Source organism: Hyla sarda, chromosome 10, assembly GCF_029499605.1.
Source record: "Hyla sarda isolate aHylSar1 chromosome 10, aHylSar1.hap1, whole genome shotgun sequence".
Taxonomy (NCBI): Eukaryota; Metazoa; Chordata; class Amphibia; order Anura; family Hylidae; genus Hyla; species Hyla sarda.
Window position 1 is genome coordinate 118,306,649 of NC_079198.1, and position 17,443 is coordinate 118,324,091.

Here is a 17,443-nt window from a genome sequence, read left to right on the forward strand (position 1 = left end):
TAAGGGTGGCTCCATTTGGGACAGTATGTGTACTGTATAGGACCCTGAAGAAGCTCCTGTCCTCTACATAAACCTTTGTTTCCCAACCAGGGTGCCTCCAGCTGTTGCAAAACTACAACTCCCAGCATGCCCGGACAGCCAACTAAATGGGGATTAAAAAACAGCAACCTACACATCAGGAACAAACAGGGCTTAAAAGGTAGTTTTTTCGATCGACTCATTTAACCCATAAGGCCATAAAGAATTAATATAAAAAATCCAAAACGATTCCCTATGGTGGGAAGCCGCCGCAGTCTCCATTTACTGTACTTCTACGCCCTTCTAAGTGTTGTGCCTTCTCTGCACAACCACACCGGGTGAGCGAGTTACCTACTAGTTCAAATAGAAAAGGATATTCCTACGGCACTACGGATGGGCAGGATCACCGATCCCTGGTCTAGGAATGTGCTTTGCAGATGTGATGACTGGGGTGCTCTGGTTAAGAAGAGCGCAAAATACATATAAGTGAAGAAAAGGAAAACCGGCCACTCACCATGTTTGTCTTCTTCTTTTAGTGCATAAAATACTCACATACAGACATAAGGGAGAAGGAAGGAGCGGGGGGGGGGGGGGGGGGGGGTTGGGTGCAAGCGTCAACAAGCTCCATTTCGCACTAAGTGAAGTGCTTCTTCCAGCCATGGCTTGTACCCCCCGCTCCTTCCTTCTCCCTTATGTCTGTATGTGAGTATTTTATGCAATAAAAGAAGAAGATGAACATGGTGAGTGGCCGGTTTTCCTTTTCTTCACTTATACCTACTAGTTCACACCACTCTGGTACCATCACCGATTCCGCACAGGGAGCGCTCCGCTTGTCTTCTATTTCTATTTATAAGGCAGGACAGGCCATAAGTTCAGTATCAGACTACGCAGGGTAGGGATCAACCGATTATTGGTTTGGCCAATATTATTGGACGATATTCACAATTTTGGACACTATCGGTATCGGCAATTACCTTGCCGATAATGCACAGCCCCACCCACCCCGCCTCCCCGGCCAGAGACCACCACAGCCACCGCCGCTGCCCCATTGCCTCCCCCATCTCCGGTTTTATTATTACCTGTTCCCGGGGCCAGGGGTCCGCGCTAATTCTGGCTCCTGCGACTTCCTGCGGCGTCCTGTGCATTGCGCAGAGCAATGACGAGTGACGTCCTCAACGCGACATCACTGTTAGTGCGCACAGTGACAGCTCAGGACGCCACCGGAGCCAGAAGTAGTGCGGACCCCAGGCCCCGGAAACAGGTAATTATAAAACCGGGGATGGGGGAGGCAATGGAGCAGCGGCGGTGGTGGTTGGACTAGGGAGGACCCCAGGACAGGCAGGGGGAGAGGCGGAGGCGGTGGTCTCTGGCCCCGCAAAAGCTGCTGCAGTTCATTGATTTAAAATACCGGAATATTGGTATAAATTATCGGCTATCGGCCTGAAAGGTCACAGATTATTGGTATTGGCCCTAAAAAATCGATATCAGTCGATCCCAAACACAAGGTTTATTTGTAGTCTGTAACCATGGAGACAACTAGACCTGCATAGGGGCGATGAAGGAGATCTAACAAAACCTGTCCAGGGGAAAAGTTGCTGAGTTGCCCATAGCAACCAATCAGATCGCTTCTTTCATTTTTCAGAGGCCTTTTCAAAAAATGAAAGCAGTAATCTGATTGGTTGCTATGGGCAATTCAGCAACTATTGCTCTGGACAGGTTTGGATAAATCTCCCCCTAAGATTTTACCACATAAAGCGCGTTACTAAGTGTTATATATGGTAAAATCTAATCATTGGTTCTCTTTAAGCTGGTTATAAACATGAACATTTGAAATTATTAAAGTTTTTGCTAATTAGTATATTGTTATTTTTCCTGTTTTATTTTCAGAATTGTGGCGGAATATTAACTTTTCTTCTCACCGCTCTTTGCCTTCCCGTCTCTCCCGTTCTACTCTGCCAGATCTGTACCAAGATATATCATACACTATGGGGAAAGAGTGGTGCAGTTGCCAACCAATCAGATCGCTTCTTTCATTTTTCAAAGGCTCTTATACGAATGAAAGAAGCAATCTGATTGGTTGCTATGGGCAACTGCACCGCTCTTCCTCTGCACAAGTTTTGATAAATCTCCCCCTTTCATTTGCAACAAGACAACTGGTGAGACATTCCCATATAGAGAGCCCTTCTACACATGGCGATAAATAAGACATTGGGTTATTTCTTAATTTGGGGCTCTTCGGAGGAAAGCGCGTGACGCAGCTGAGATACCATTCCTTAAATCGGCGATACTTTTATGTAAGAGATGAAGATTATCTGCCGAAAGCTGAAAAAACAACAGAGATTGGCGCCGTGCCCGGGGGCACGTATTATGTCCTGTGCTGAAATGTCTTTCACTTGTAGGGATTGTGGTTTATAAATCTTGGGATTATTTAACATAACTCAAGGAAATGAACTCTTGGCCCATGACCTTTAGATCTCGCTGTGTTAATACCGCGTCTTCTTTCCTCCAGATCCTACAGTGCATGGGAAGTTTTAAAATAGAATTCAGTCATGTAGAAAGATAAGGCTTCATTCTATAGAAGAACATTTCCCAGAAGGAAAAGATTTCAGTTCCTTGCAGGTCCGGATTATAGAAAGGGCATAAAGGAAAGTTGCCATTGGGCCTGCACCCAGGGCCGGCACCACCTATAGGCAAAATAGGCAGCCTCCTAGAGCGCCCTCTTGAGTGCACTGTTCTGCCCTCCGCAAGAAAGTTATTTCTCCAGGTCCTGACAGCCGATAAGCTGTCACCCCAGTATTATGGAGATTACATGAGGAGGAGGTTTGTTACAGTGTGTCAGCCCAGTATTATGGAGATTACATGAGGAGGAGGTTTGTTACAGTGTGTCTCCCCAGTAGTAAGTAGATTACATAAAGAGGGGGTTTGTTGCAGTGTGTGACCCCAATAGTAAGGAGATAACATGAGGAAAGGGATTTGTTACAGTGTGTCACCCCAGTAGTAAGGTGATTACATGAAGAGGAGGTTTGTTACAGTGTGTCACCCCAGTAGTAGGGAGATAACATGAGGAGGGGGTTTGTTACAGTGTGTCACCCCAGTAGTAAGGTGATTACATGGGAGGAGGTTTGTTACAGCGTGTCACCCCAGTAGTAAGGTGATTACATGAGGAGGAGGTTTGTTACAGTGTGTGGCCCCAGTAGTAAGGAGATTACATGAGGAGGAGATTTGTTACAGTGTGTCTCCCCAGTAGTAAGTAGATTACATAAGGAGGGGGTTTGTTGCAGTGTGTGACCGCAATAGTAAGTTGATTACATGAGGAAAGGGATTTGTTACAGTGTGTCACCCCAGTAGTAAGGAGATTACATGAGGAGGAGGTTTGTTACAGTGTGTCACCCCAGTAGTAGGGAGATTACATGAGGAGGGGGTTCGTTACAGTGTGTTACCCCAGTAGTAAGGTGATTACATGGGAGGAGGTTTGTTACAGCGTGTCACCCCAGTCGTAAGGAGATTACATGAGGAGCAGGTTTGTTAGAGTGTGTCACCCCAGTAGTAAGGTAGGGCATGCCAATGGGAGTAGTCAAGGGGGCAGCAAAATTAGCTTTTGCCTAGGGTGGCAAAAATCCTTGCACCAGTCCTTCCTGCACCACTTGGGGGCCTCCGTTACCCTTCCTACACCTAAGGTCACAACATGACTCCAGCTATAGTATTATTTACAAAACGTATTTGTGTATGGTTTTGTTATGAGTTTAGCTGTGTATTTACTGTTATTTGACAAAAAAAGGCGGTATTATTTAGATTCTAAATGGGCATACTATAGATGTTCTGTATTGCTTTCTATCTTGCCCTCCTATCCAGAATCCTACACTCACACTTGCACCATTGACTGTGATTTCAGCCTTGAGTCCTTCAGATGTCTTCTTCTTTTTGTCACAAATTGGGCCGAAAAGCTGCAAATAAAAGAAACGGAGCACTCACACCTTCGTCAGGCCGCACAAAGTGCTAACTGAGCGTGAAACAACTGTAGCCCTACTTTCTTTACTCCCCTGCCTCATGCTCTCCTGCACCTGTCTCGTGTCAATCTACATTCCTGCACTAATGGTATAAAGATTATTTCAGAAGATACATCGGGTGAGTGCTCCATTTCTTTTATTTGCCTCTTTATGTATACATTGGACACTTGATTACTATGTGAAGCACCACTGATTCTGGCCTCACGAGATTGGATGCTTTGTTGTTTGCCCAAGCGCAGTGCCTGAACTTTTCCTAGGGACTGGCAATGCCCAAGCTGTTTTCTACTAATGCTTTTGCACCGAAAAGACACCATACATAGCATGCGCCAAACTCATTATGTATTTAAGACTTTTTTTTGGAACCAAATCGGAACATTTAGAAGTGGTACATGACATATTGGCCTACCTGGGCTTCAACTAAAAGTTGTCTCATAATGATCATAGACTTCTTTAAAGACTCCTTCTCGACCGGGTGGAAGATGTCTTCATTGTCTTCTAGAGCTGACGGCTTGGCCACAATAAAGTGGGATATTTGGTCGTTCAAGGTATGGAGGGACTTCACCGCTGTAAAAAAAAAGAGTCAATAAATGTGTTATTCATAGAGAAAAAGCCATCGGTCTCATCTTATACCAGTTGGTCTCGAACTGTGGCCCTCTAGAGGTTGCAAAACTTCAACTCCCAGCATGCCCGGACAGCCGTTGGCTGTCCGGGCATGCTGGGAGTTGGAAGTTTTGCACCTTCAAGAGACCACTGTCTTATACGCTTTGTAAAATATGCCAAGACTGCTGTCTGTCTGTAAGTGTACCTATAAAATGCAGGCAATATATTACAATTTTGGATGGTTTCTGTCTGACTTGGATATTCACTATACAGTTAAAAAAGCATTAATGGCCTAAATGGAGAAGCCATGTAATATATTATACAACACAAATAGAGAAACACAGCCGCACATCCACCATTCGTATTTTGATCTACTTGCTTTTCAGAATAATTTAACAGGTTATTAGTATACATTTTGATCAAAAAGTACAAGCCCACTCGCCACGTCAAGGCCACCTAGTCAGAGTGGGTCTCTAACCAAACACTGGCATAGCGCCGGGCAGCGACCACTGCCTCGAAGACACCATGCCCACAGGGGGAACGACCCAGTGGCCAGGCTGCCCCACTGCCACCTGACCAAGCCCCTGGCTTTGGGCCGCACCGCCCCACAGACAAAGCATCACAGAAACAATGGCCACAACAGAGAACCACACCAGTGTGCTTGCTGAGAAGCAAGTAGATCAAAATACTAATGGTGGATGCGTGGCTATGTTTCTCTATTTGTGTTGTACATTTGTAGTCTCTCCCTTCTTCCACAGCCAGCACTCCACTCCACCCATTCGGTCCAGGCGTTTTTAATTAGCAGGATACTGCATAAGGGTTTCCTCTTAACATTCTCCCCGCCCTCTGGCAGGGAGCCCATGGTAGGTGTTCACAATGGTGTGGTTCTTTGTGGCGGCCATTGTTTCTGTGATGCTTTGTCTGATGGGTGGTGCGGCCCAGAGCCAGGGGCTTGGTCAGGCGGCAGCGGGGCTGCCTGGCCACTGGGTCGTTCCCCCTCCGGGCTTGGTGTCTCGGAGGCAGTGGTCGCCAGTGTTAGGTTAGGGACCCACTCTAACTCGGTGGCCTTGACGTGGCAAGTGGGCTTGTACTTTTTGATCAAAATGTATACTAACAACCTGTTATTTTTTTTTATTATGCTGAGAAGCAAGTAGATCATGATTAGCGCCACGGCCATAACAAATGTATTGTTCTGGGAGAGGGGGGGGGGGGGGAGCTGCACAGGGCGCCTCCAGCTGTTTCACCACTACAACTCCCAGCATGCCCTGACAGCCAATAGATGTCAGGGCAAGCTGGGAGTTGTAGTGGTGAAACAGCTGGAGGCACCCTGTGTAGATGAACTAAGGGTGGAAGTCGGCCCCCCAGCTGGCATCAGTGACGTCGTGCCTGCTGGGGAAGTCTGCCTGGTAGTGAGCACACTACCAGGCAGACAAAAAGCCATTTTTTATATAGTAAAAACATTTAAAAGCAGGGAGGGGGTTAGGGAGAGATGGGCAATAGGCAGGAAAAAAAAGATGGTGGGAGCTACCCTTTAAACCTGTCAGATCCCACAAAAAAATAAAATTATATATATGTATAGATTCTTGTAGGAAAACCGCACTCCCTTGTTGTATGTCCGGGTGCAGGCTGGTCCGACCCTGGTGGGGCCCCCAACAGTACTAAAAAATGCAGCAGCACTCCGATATTCATCATTAACAACATGGCCGTCACACCCCCTCCCACAGACTTGCATAGAGGGGGCGGGGCATGACATCACACGGGGCAAAGTCGTGATGTCACAATACTCCGGCCCCGTGGTCGTCACACAGCAGATTCTGAGCTGGCAGCGTAGCGTGCAACTCCCCGAGGTGGGTGCTGAATGCAAGATTGTGGGGGTCTTAATATATAAGATTTCTTAGGGCCAGAGTACCCCTTTAAATAGACCATAATATAGGTGTATGATGAGGGTAGCTTTGCTGGAATGGGGCAACCTTATGTTACAAAAAAGATTCACACAAATTTCAAAGAATCTGTCACCCATAAACAAGGCCTCAGGAAATAAGACCTCTAAACCCAGGGTTTATGGAAAACAAATTTACTTGTTTACTGGTGCAATTCAATAGAGGTACAATACTCTGGAATACTATGATATGCAATACAGTTCTTTAGGATACACATTTAGTACAGGAGCAAGTGGTACAGCGTCACTAGTCATTGTCCAGAAGATATTTGCAGATATTTGCTTTGGTTGTTCTGGGGTCTGCAGATGAAGGGTCCGGTTATGCACATGCAGGGAGCGTGCCGTCACTGGACCAAGCATGTGGCAGTTCTAGGGCCCTGGAAAATGTTGCAGATTCCCTGCTATGGAAAAACTTCCACAACATATTGACATACCTTTATTATAATATAGTGTGTGCATATTACAGCTTCATCGTGTTTGGCACCTTTATTTTTATATTAGGTTGATCTTTTCGACCTTTTGATAATGACAACATTGAGAACCTACAGCGTTTAGCATAAGGTCAACAAGATCAATGATAATATGCAATGGTAATAATCCTTGTTCTTGATCATCTCTGACTACATCTGTGGCCTACAGAACACATGATCAGGTTGCCCTGCAGTTGCATTGCAGTTTTCCCAACCAATTTTCCAAACAGTGTGCCTCCAGCTGTTGCAAAACTACAACTCCCAGCATGCCCGGACAGCCTTTGGGACTAGCACTTCTCTGTGCTCACTCCTGTCCTATCAGACTGCAGCATAAAAAAAAAAAGGGGGGGGGGGGGGTTTACAGAGCAGCCTGGAGTGATAAAAAAAAAAGACCCAGCACAGCACAACAGACTCAGGGATGAAGTGAAGGCATGGTGAGTGAGGGCGGGCTCAATGCTTGCCTCGGACACATCCCTTCCTGAGCAGCAGATTTCAGAATGAGTGAACAGCAGAGCAGAGGGATTTGTGAGCCAAATACAGAAACTAGACACACAAAAAAGACATGTAAAGCATCTGAGTAACCTATTTAAGCATTATTTCTTTCGGTGATATGACAAATAAACTTTAACAATCTCTATAGGTCACTATAGTTAGATTAGGTTCTCAATTGCGCTGGAACTCCATTCAGGGGTCTCCTTCGCACATTCTGTTTTATTTTGCAGAATTTGACAGGACTAAAAAATAATGCAAGCAGTATTTTTTCATCCTGCTAAATAAACCAACACCATCCAAAAAGTCAATGGGGTCTGTTGTGCAATGGTCCTTTTTCTGGCCCCAGATGAAATCTGCGACAAAGACCCCGCACAGACCTCCAACGCAAATCTGAGCCCAGTCTGTGTATGAAAGTCCCAGCACAATACCGTGCAAAACCGCTCCATCCACTGCAGCGCAGCAGAGGAGGATCTTATGCACCATCTGAAGGATAAAACCGGCAATTTACCATGATTTACATAAAGCTGTGCTTTTTCATTTTCGCCTGACTCCGCTGACCCCTATTTATAATGCAGGAACTGAAGTCTGCAGATGCAGTAAAAATGTAAGCGCCAAAATTATATTTTGTTAGAATAATCTCTCGTACTGCTTACTTGATGTTTTACAATACAGTATAGAGGAAACCGTCCCTATCCATTTGTATTTATGTTCAGCCTTTGATTTACTAAGTTCCTATTATACAACAAGGTTTATAAAGTTGCAAGGACATAAATACATAAAAACACAAAAGCTTTTCAGCACTGCGTCAAAGGTACGGTAGGGCCTTATGGTAAAAAAAAAATGCTGCAGTTGGCCATTTACAAGAAATTCCTTTACCCTTCTTGTGAATATTCTTTATAAAAAAAATTATTATTATTATATATATAAGGGGCAAGTATTCTCATTAGGGAGGAGCACCGCTTCCGGTATAGAACGGAGATTCAAAAAGGCCATTAGCACTCCGTGGGCTTTCTGGGCAAGGAATATGCAAAGCAGCTCATCACACCACCTACTCAGGTAACATGCCCTAAGATCAGCTCTGGCTCCAGTTACGAAGTCTCAGAAACTGATTGGGATTTATGCCGAGCCAGAATTCTCCCCAGAAGAGAAGAAGACCCATCTGCAGACAGCTGTTTCGGGGGGCTTGCCTCTCGTCAGTACAGAGCAGGGTGTTCTGGCTTGGCTGTGGGATGGCCTTTATGAATCTCAATTCTACACCAGAAGCGGTGCTCCTCCCTAAGGAGAATACTTGCCCCTTTTACCTAGTCACAGGCCTCTTCCCACAGCCAAGCCAGAACACCCTGCTCTTTACTGACGAGAGGCAAGCCCCCCGAAACAGCTGTCTGCAGATGGGTCTTCTTCTCTTCTGGGGAGAATTCTGGCTTGGCATAAATCCCAGTCAGCTTCTGAGACTCCGTCACTGGAACCAGAGCTGATCTTAAGGCATGCTACCTGAGAAGGTGGTGTGATGAGCTGCTTTGCATATATATATATATATATATATATATATATATATATATATATATACAGAACAATGGCGCAGCACTTCCAAGTGTGATAAAAAGAGTAGGTTTAGTGGCTCACATGACAGCAACATTTCTGTCCAACCATAGGACCATTTTCAAGCTTGAAAATGGTCCAATGGTAGGACAGAAACATTGCTGTTAGGGATCAGCGAATCGAATCTGACAAATCCATATTCGTTACGAATTTCAGGAAAAATTTGCTTTGCAACGAATCCGAATTTTGCCGCAATTCGATCGCACAAATAGCTTCATTAAAGGGGTACTCCGGTGGAAAAGTTTTTTTTTTTAAATCAACTGGTGCAAGAAAGTTAAACAGATTTGTAAATTACTCCTATTAAAAAATCTTAATCCTTCCAGTACTTATTAGCTGCTGTATACTACAGAGGAAATTATTTTCTTTTTGGAACACAGAGCTCTCTGCTGACATCATTAGCACAGTGCTCTCTGCTGACATCATGAGCACAATGCTCTCTGCTGACATCTCTGTCCATTTTAAAGGAAAACTGTCACATGTTTGCTCCCGCACTAACCACAGGTACTGATGGATAGTACGGGAAACGCTGATTCCTATGATCCCTACCCTGGCCAGATACGACAGGGCGTTAGCCCGCAATCTTAGTTTTATTATATCTGGAAATGTGGCTGTAGCTGGCACAGGCTGGGTTCCTATAGCTTAACTGGCACTGACGTCAGTGCCGCCCGTCCGCACCGCCGCCCGCTCATGAATATTCATCCCTCCTCCCTCCAGCTCTCCCTCTCTTCACTGCTGTTAACTGGACTTCACTGCACATGTCAGGAAGCAGCGCATGCGCAGTGAAGACCAGCTAGGAGCGGCGAAGAGAGGGAGAGCTGGAGGGAGGGGGGAATGAATATTCATAAGCGGGCGGTGCTGCGGACAGGCACGTCAGTGCCAGTGGCGTTGCGACCCGGGTGCGGGGGGTGTGGCCCGCACCGGGTGACACCAACCTAATGGGGTGACACCAAGACGCTCCGCAGTACCCCCCCCCCATCTGTGCTCGACCGGCCTCCCATCCGTCAGAACCCCCCCCCCCCCTGCGCAGTGTGTGCGGTGCGCCCGTCCGTCAGCAACCCCCCCCTTTTACGTGCACTGTGCGCCCGTCCGTCTTCACACCGCCCCCTCACTTTCACCAGCACTGTGCCCGGCCTCCGCTCCCACGTCTGCGCCGGCCTGACGTCACACCGCATGGCCGCGCAGGAGGACGTCAGTTACGTCACTCGCAGGGCGCCAGGTGAGAAGGAGCGCTGCGCTGGATGGGTGAGTGTGTGTGTGTCTGTCTCTCTGTCTGTCTCTATCTATGTTTGTGTGTGTGACTCTGTGTGTGTGTGACTGTGTGTACTGTATGTGACTGTGTGTGTATGTGACTCTGTGTGTGTGTGTGACTGTGTGTGTTTGTGTGACTCTCTGAGAGTGTGTGTGTGACTGTGTGACTCTGTGTGTGTCTGTCTATGAGTGTGTGTCTCTCTGACTGTGTGTGTGTGTGTGTGTCTTTCTGTGTTGTATGTGTTTTTTGTGTGTGTGTGTGTGGGGGGGGGGGGGGGGGTTGAACCAGCGATCTATTGTGGGGAGACTTTGACCCATTGTGGGGAAGCTACTACCTAATGTGGGGAGTCTATGCTACCTAATATGGGGAGTCTATGCTACCTAATGTGGTGAATTTGTGCTATCAAATGTGGGGAGTCTATGCTACCTTATGTGGGGAGTCTATGCTACCTTATGTGGGGAGTCTATGCTACCTTATGTGGGGAATCTGTGCTACCTAATGTGGGGAAATTGCTACCTAATGTGGGGAAATTGCTACCTAATGTGGGGAAATTGCTACCTAATGTGGGGTAACTGGTACCTAATGTGGGGTAACTGGTACCTACCTAATGTGGGGGAACTGGTACCAAATGTGGGGAATCTATGCTGCCTAATGTGGGGAAAAGATGCTACCTAATGTGGGGAAACTGCTACCTACCTAATGTGGGGGAACTGCTGCCTACCTAATGCTCCCCCCCTGGCAGTAGCACCCTCATCATCCACCAGCAACATCCCCCCCCCCCCCCCCCAGCAGCACCTCCATCAGCAGATCCTGATGGTGGATGATGGCGGTGCTCCTGCCAGGAGGATGATCCTGCCGATTGATGATGGGGGTGATACTGCCAGGGGGGATGGCCAGTTTCACCCTCATCATCCTCCAGCAACACCCCCCCCCCCCAGTAGTAGCACCCCCATCATCCACTAGCAACACCACCAATACCTCCCTCCTGTGGTAATAGCATCAGCTAACGGATGTTGAGGGGTGTTACTGCGGTTGTGGTATTATATTCAGAGGGTGCACTGTATGGCAACGTTATATTCAGAGGGCGCAGTTTGTGGTAGTGTTATATTCAGAGAGCGATGTGTGTGGTAGTATTATATTCAGAGGGCGCAGTGGGTGGTAGTATTATATTCAGATGGCGCAGTTTGTGGTAGTATTATATTCAGAGGGCGCAGTTTGTGGTAGTATTATATTCAGAGAGCGCTGTGTGTGGTAGTATTATATTCAGAGGGCGCAGTTTGTGGTAGTATTATATTCAGAGGGCGCAGTTTGTGGTAGTATTATTAGAGATGAGCGAACTTACAGTAAATTCGATTCGTCACAAACTTCTCGGCTCGGCAGTTGATGACTTATCCTGCGTAAATTAGTTCAGCCTTCAGGTGCTCCCGTGGGCTGGAAAAGGTGGATACATTTCTAGGAAAGAGTCTCCTAGGACTGTATCCACCTTTTCCAGCCCACCGGAGCACCTGAAAGCTGAACTAATTTATGCAGGAAAAGCCATCAACTGCCGAGCCGAGAAGTTTGTGACGAGTTGAATTTACTGTAGTTTGCTCATCTCTAAGTATTATATTCAGAGGGCGCAGTGGGTGGTAGTATTATATTCAGTGGGTACAGTATGTGGCGGTATTATATTCAGGGGTATAGTATGTGGCAGATTTATATTCAGAGGGTACAGTATGTGGCAGATTTATATTCAGAGGGTACAGTATGTGTTGGTATTATATTCAGAGGGCGCAGTTTGTGGTAGTATTATATTCAGAGGGTACAGTATGTGGTAATATTATATTCAGTGGGTACAGTGTGTGGCAGTATTATATTCAGGGGTACAGTATGTGGCAGATTTATATTCAGAGGGTACAGTATGTGTTGGTATTATATTCAGAATGTACAGTGTGTGGTAGTATTATATTCAGTGGGTACGGTGTATGGAAGGTTTATAATCAAAGAGTATAGTGTATAGTAGTATTATATTTAGAGGATACAGTGTCTGGCAGGTTTATAATAATAATTGTTTTCATATAGAGGATGAGAATGCGCTGACATAGTGAGGAGACGTCTGGGCGTCACATTCTGCAGAGAGAAGTTTTAGCTGGAACAAGTCCTGGCGGTATGTACCATCTGAATTAGATAAGGGAAGACTATAGAGAAGACGTCACCTGTAGTCACTGATATCATTGTGTATTCTCCTCTCTATGTCCTATCAGAGCTGTAGTCACTTGTCAGTTCTACAGTAAGGTCAGTGAAACTACAACTCCCAGCATAACCTCACCACTGCTCAAAGGGGTACTCTACTGGAAAACATTTTTTTTAATCAGCTGGTGCTACAAAGTTAAACAGATTTGTAAATTACTTCTATTTAAAATTCTTAATCCTTCCAGTACTTATTAGCTGCTGTATAAGCGATTCACAGGAAGTTATTTTCTTTTTTAATTTATTTTCTGTCTGACCACAGTGCTCTGTGCTGACACCTCTGTCCATGTCATGAACTGTCCATAGTAGGAGCAAATCCCCATAGCAACCTATCCTGCTCTGGACAGTTCCTGACATGGACAGAGGTGTCAGCAAATAGCACTGTGGTCAGACTGGAAAGAACTACACAACTTCCTGTGGAGCATACACCAGCTTATAAGTACTGTAAGTATTAAGATTTTAAATAGAAGTAATTTAAAAATCTGTTTAACTTTCTGGCACCAGTTGATATAAAAGTAAATGTTTTCCAGTGGAGTACCCCTTTAAGTAATTCTGGGAGCTGTATATTTCAATGGTGAAAACTTCTTCAACACTTTCCTATTCTGTGGCAACTGGTATATCTGATTATTATACTGGAATTTCTCACAATGCGCTACACCAGTGGTGTCTGTCACACCACGCTAAAAACTTACTGGGGGGAGGGGGTAGGTATGGGGGTGACACCATTTTCTACCGCACCGGGTGACACCAACCCTAGCAACGCCACTGGTCAGTGCCAGTTAAGCTACAGAAACCCCGCCCGTGCCAGTTACAGACATATTTCCAGACGTAATAAAACTAAGATTGCGGGCAAACAACCGGATCCGGCCAAGGTAGGGATCATAGGAATCATTGTCTCCCGCACTATCCATCCGTCAGTAGTGCGGTTAGTGCGGGAGCAAACATGTGACAGTTTTTCTTTAAGAACTGTCGAGAGTAGGAGAAAAATTCCCATAGCAAATATATGCTGCTCTGGACAGTTCCTAAAATGGACAGAGATGTCAGCAGAGAGCACTGTGCTCGTGATGTCAGCAGAGAGCTCTGTGTTCCAGAAAGAAAAGAATTTCCTCTGTAGTATTCAGCAGCTAATAAGTACTGGAAGGATTAAGCTTTTTTTTTAATAGAAGTAATTTACAAATCTGTTTAACTTTCTGGCACCAGTTGTTGAAAATAAAAAGTTTTCAGCCGGAATTCCCCTTTAAACTCCATTCAGTGCGGTTCAGGGCATCTAAGATGGTGGCTCCACATGTCAGGACATGGGGCAAGGAACGCTGGGAAGGCGGGAACATGGGTAGGTGGGATGACCCTGAATCACATGCAGAATGCAGCCTATCAGCAGCCAGCCACCCCTGTGATGTCATAGCCCTATATAATCAGCAGCCATCTTGTGGCCAGTCACTTCAGCGTTCTATTACAGAGAGAGGGACAGTGAGCAGTGTGTTGTACAGAAAAGCATTTTTACAGCAGTGATTCAGCTCAAGCCTAAATCCAGCCTAAAAGCACATATAGGGAAGGGAGAGAGATTGAGAGAGAAAGTGCAATTTTGGGTGTAGTACACAGTGTGTGCTGCAGCACTGTTGTGTACAACAACTGAAAATCTAATAGTAGCCAGCCAGTTGTAAAACTCACTGTTCAGTAGACGGGAACACTCTGGGTAGTAGATCCGCTGGACCTGTGTGGCAGAGGACGTGGGCTGTTCCAGGGAGCGGAGGTGCCGCTGGTTTTCACCAGAGCCCGCCGCAAAACGAGATGGACTTGCTGAGGCAGGTGGCACTCAGGTCACTACCCCTGGCACGACTCGACCACACAGGCGGCTGAGGAGATTCGAGGGACAGAAGGCGAACAGCAACTCGTAGTCAGGATAGCAGAAGGTCTGGGCAGGCGGCACTGGTGCAGGGTCCGGAACTAAGCAGGAGGTCAGTAAGCAGGCGGCACAGGAGCAAGGTCAGGAAAGTAGCAGGAGATCAGTAACAAGGCAAGGCAAAACACAGTAACGCTTTCTCAATGGCACAGGGCAACAAAGATCCGGCAGGGATGTAGGGGAGGAGCAGGAACTTATAGAGGAAACGTGCTAGAGGTGAGAGGCAGGAGAGGAGTGGCAGAGGACCGGGGTGAGTGACGGGCTGGGATTCGCATGCGGGCTCGTCTCGCAATGCGAACCCCAGCCCCGACGGCAGCAGTAGATGACAGGGAAATGCGCTCACGGCCAGCACAGGCAGCCGGAGCGCAGACCATAACACCAGTTAGGGGGAGCAGAGCACTAAAAGCCATAATCACCTGCTATAAGTGCCCAATATAGGTTGCATAGCTGAGCATATTGTCCTCTATTAAGTGTAACCTGTGCATACATAGGTGGTGTACCATTTTGTTCCTGTTAAAGTCTTAAGAGCCTGTTACTACCTGAGCTCCGGCCGCACATGTTGGGCCCGCATGCGAGTCCCGGCCCGTCACTTACCTCGCTACTCTGCTGCCTCCTTCACTGTGAGATTCAGTGCCATTTGCCTAAGAGAAAGCGTACCCTATTGCCTGTTTGTCATACCCGTGTACCCAGACCTTTCCGCTATGTTTATTGACTACGGACCTTTGCCGCCTGCCTTGACCTTCTGCTACATTGACTACGCCTCTGTCTCATCCTCCTGTACCTCGCCTTGCCCAGTTACCTGTGTGGTCGAGCCGTATTGGGGGTAGTGATTTGGGTGTCACCTGCCACAGCAAATCCATCCTGCTTTGTGGCGGGCTCTAGTGAAGACCAGTGGCACCTTAGACTCCGCTCCCCGATACGGTCCGAGTCATCAGCCACACAGGTACAGGATCCACATCCTGTTCCAGACCGCCTGCATCCACGTGCGTGACAGAGCCTAGTTACTGTGAAAGGTACACACCTGCTGCTGTTGTAGAGAAATACTGTTTTAAGCATAGTAGAGTGTATTGTACTCCCTCATAAGTGCATACCACGTACGTTCATCTATGTGGTGTACCATTTTGTTCCTGTTATAGTCCTAAGGGCCTGGTTACTGTGAAAGGCCAGCTAAAAGTACACACCTGCTGGTGTTGTAGACAAACAGTGTTTTAAGCGTAGTGGAGCGGATTGTACTCCCCTCATAAGTGCATACCATGTACGTACATCTACGTGGTGTACCATTTTGTTCCTGTTATAGTCCTAGGTGCCGAGTTACTGTGAAAAGCCAGCCAAAAGTACACACCTGCTGCTGTTCTAGACAAATACTGTTTTAAGCGTAGTGGAGAGTATTGTAGTCCCCTCATAAGTGCATACCACGTAAGTACATCTACGCGGTGTACCAGATTCTTCCTGTTGAAGTTTAAAGGGCCTAGTTACTAGGAAAGGCCAGCCAAAGGTACACACCTGCTGGTGTTGTAGACAAATACTGTTTTAAGCGTAGTGGAGAGTATTGTACTCCCCTCATAAGTGCATACCACATACGTACATCTATGTGGTGTACCATTTTGTTCCTATTAAAGTCTTAAGGGCCTAGTTACTGTTTCATCTATTTGAAATCTTCAATTTAAATGTCAACAAATATATTTAATTTTGTGAGGCCCTATGGTCTCGTCAGGCTGTTGCCACCTCCAGGCTGTGCCATTCAGCCACTATATGCTCTACTCATGCTTCCGCCACCTCCTGGCTATGTCAATCAGCCACTATATGGTCTCCTCTTTCTGTCGCCAACGCCAGGCCGTGTCATTCAGCCACTATATGGTCTCCTCTTGCTGCTGCCACCTCCAGGCTGTGTCACTGTACCGCCATGTGGTCTCCTCATGCAGCTGGCACAAAACTTTTTAGGTTCATCTATTTGAAATCATCAATTTAAATGTTAAAAATATCTTTAATATATTCAATTGTGAGGCCCTATGGCCTCATCAGGCTTTTCCCACCTCCAGGCTGGTTCATTCAGCCAATATATGGTCTCCTCATGCTGCCGCCACCTCCATGCTGTGTCATTCAGCCACTATATGGTCTCCTCTTGCTGACGCCAACTCCAGGCTGTGTCATTCAGCCACTATATGGTCTCCTCTTGCTGCTGCCACCTCCAGGCTGTGTCACTGTACCACCATGAGGTCTCTTCGTGCTGCTGGCACATTAAATAAAACTTTTTAGGTTCATCAATTCAAAATCTTCAATTTAAATGTTAAAAAATATCTTTAATCTTTTCAATTGTGAGGCCCTGTGGTCTCGTCAGGCTGTTTCCATCTCCAGGCTGAGTCATTCAGCCACTATATGGTCTCCTCATACTACTGACACCTCCACGTTGTGTCATTCAGCCAGTATATGGTCTCATCATCCTCCTCTGTCATTGTGCCGCTCTGCGACAGTGATTCTAATAGCGATGCCTCTAATCTGCATGTTATTGTGAATAACAGCATTATTTCACTAACCCAGCACACTCCATATGCGTGTTACAGAAAGGCAAAGTGTTCTACACCCCTATTGAGGCTCTCTGTAGGACAGAAATAGCCGTTTTTAATAGCGATTCACCGCAAATAAATTCGGACCGAAACTAACTTTTTGGGGAAAATTTGGCAAATTGGCTAAATCGAATTTTTTTTTTAATTTGCTCCTTTCTAGTTGCTGTAATGTGAACCACTAAACTTTTAGTTTTTTTTTTATCACACTTGTGAGTGCTGCACCACTGTTCTGTCTACATTGGAAGGACTTTGATCGGGTTTGGGGTGCTGCCACCTGACAATATTGTGTAGGTTAGTATCCTTAAAGAATAAGTCTCCCAAAATGCCTGGGCTTCAAGAAAATAAAACACTAAAGAGGACTCACCTGCCTCTGCTC

The 17,443-nt window shown here is 46.4% G+C and overlaps 1 protein-coding gene across 4 annotated transcripts in view; it reads right to left on the reverse strand.

The window, feature by feature from the left end:
* The window catches only part of KAZN (kazrin, periplakin interacting protein), a 563,135-nt gene that overhangs the window by 417,777 nt on the left and 127,915 nt on the right, over nucleotides 1-17,443 (reverse strand). For all 4 annotated transcript variants that reach the window (XM_056544094.1, XM_056544093.1, XM_056544095.1 and 1 more), the window contains exon 2: nucleotides 4,432-4,589. In XM_056544094.1, the coding sequence (XP_056400069.1) occupies nucleotides 4,432-4,589 (158 nt within the window). The remainder of the gene's footprint in view (nucleotides 1-4,431; nucleotides 4,590-17,443) is intronic.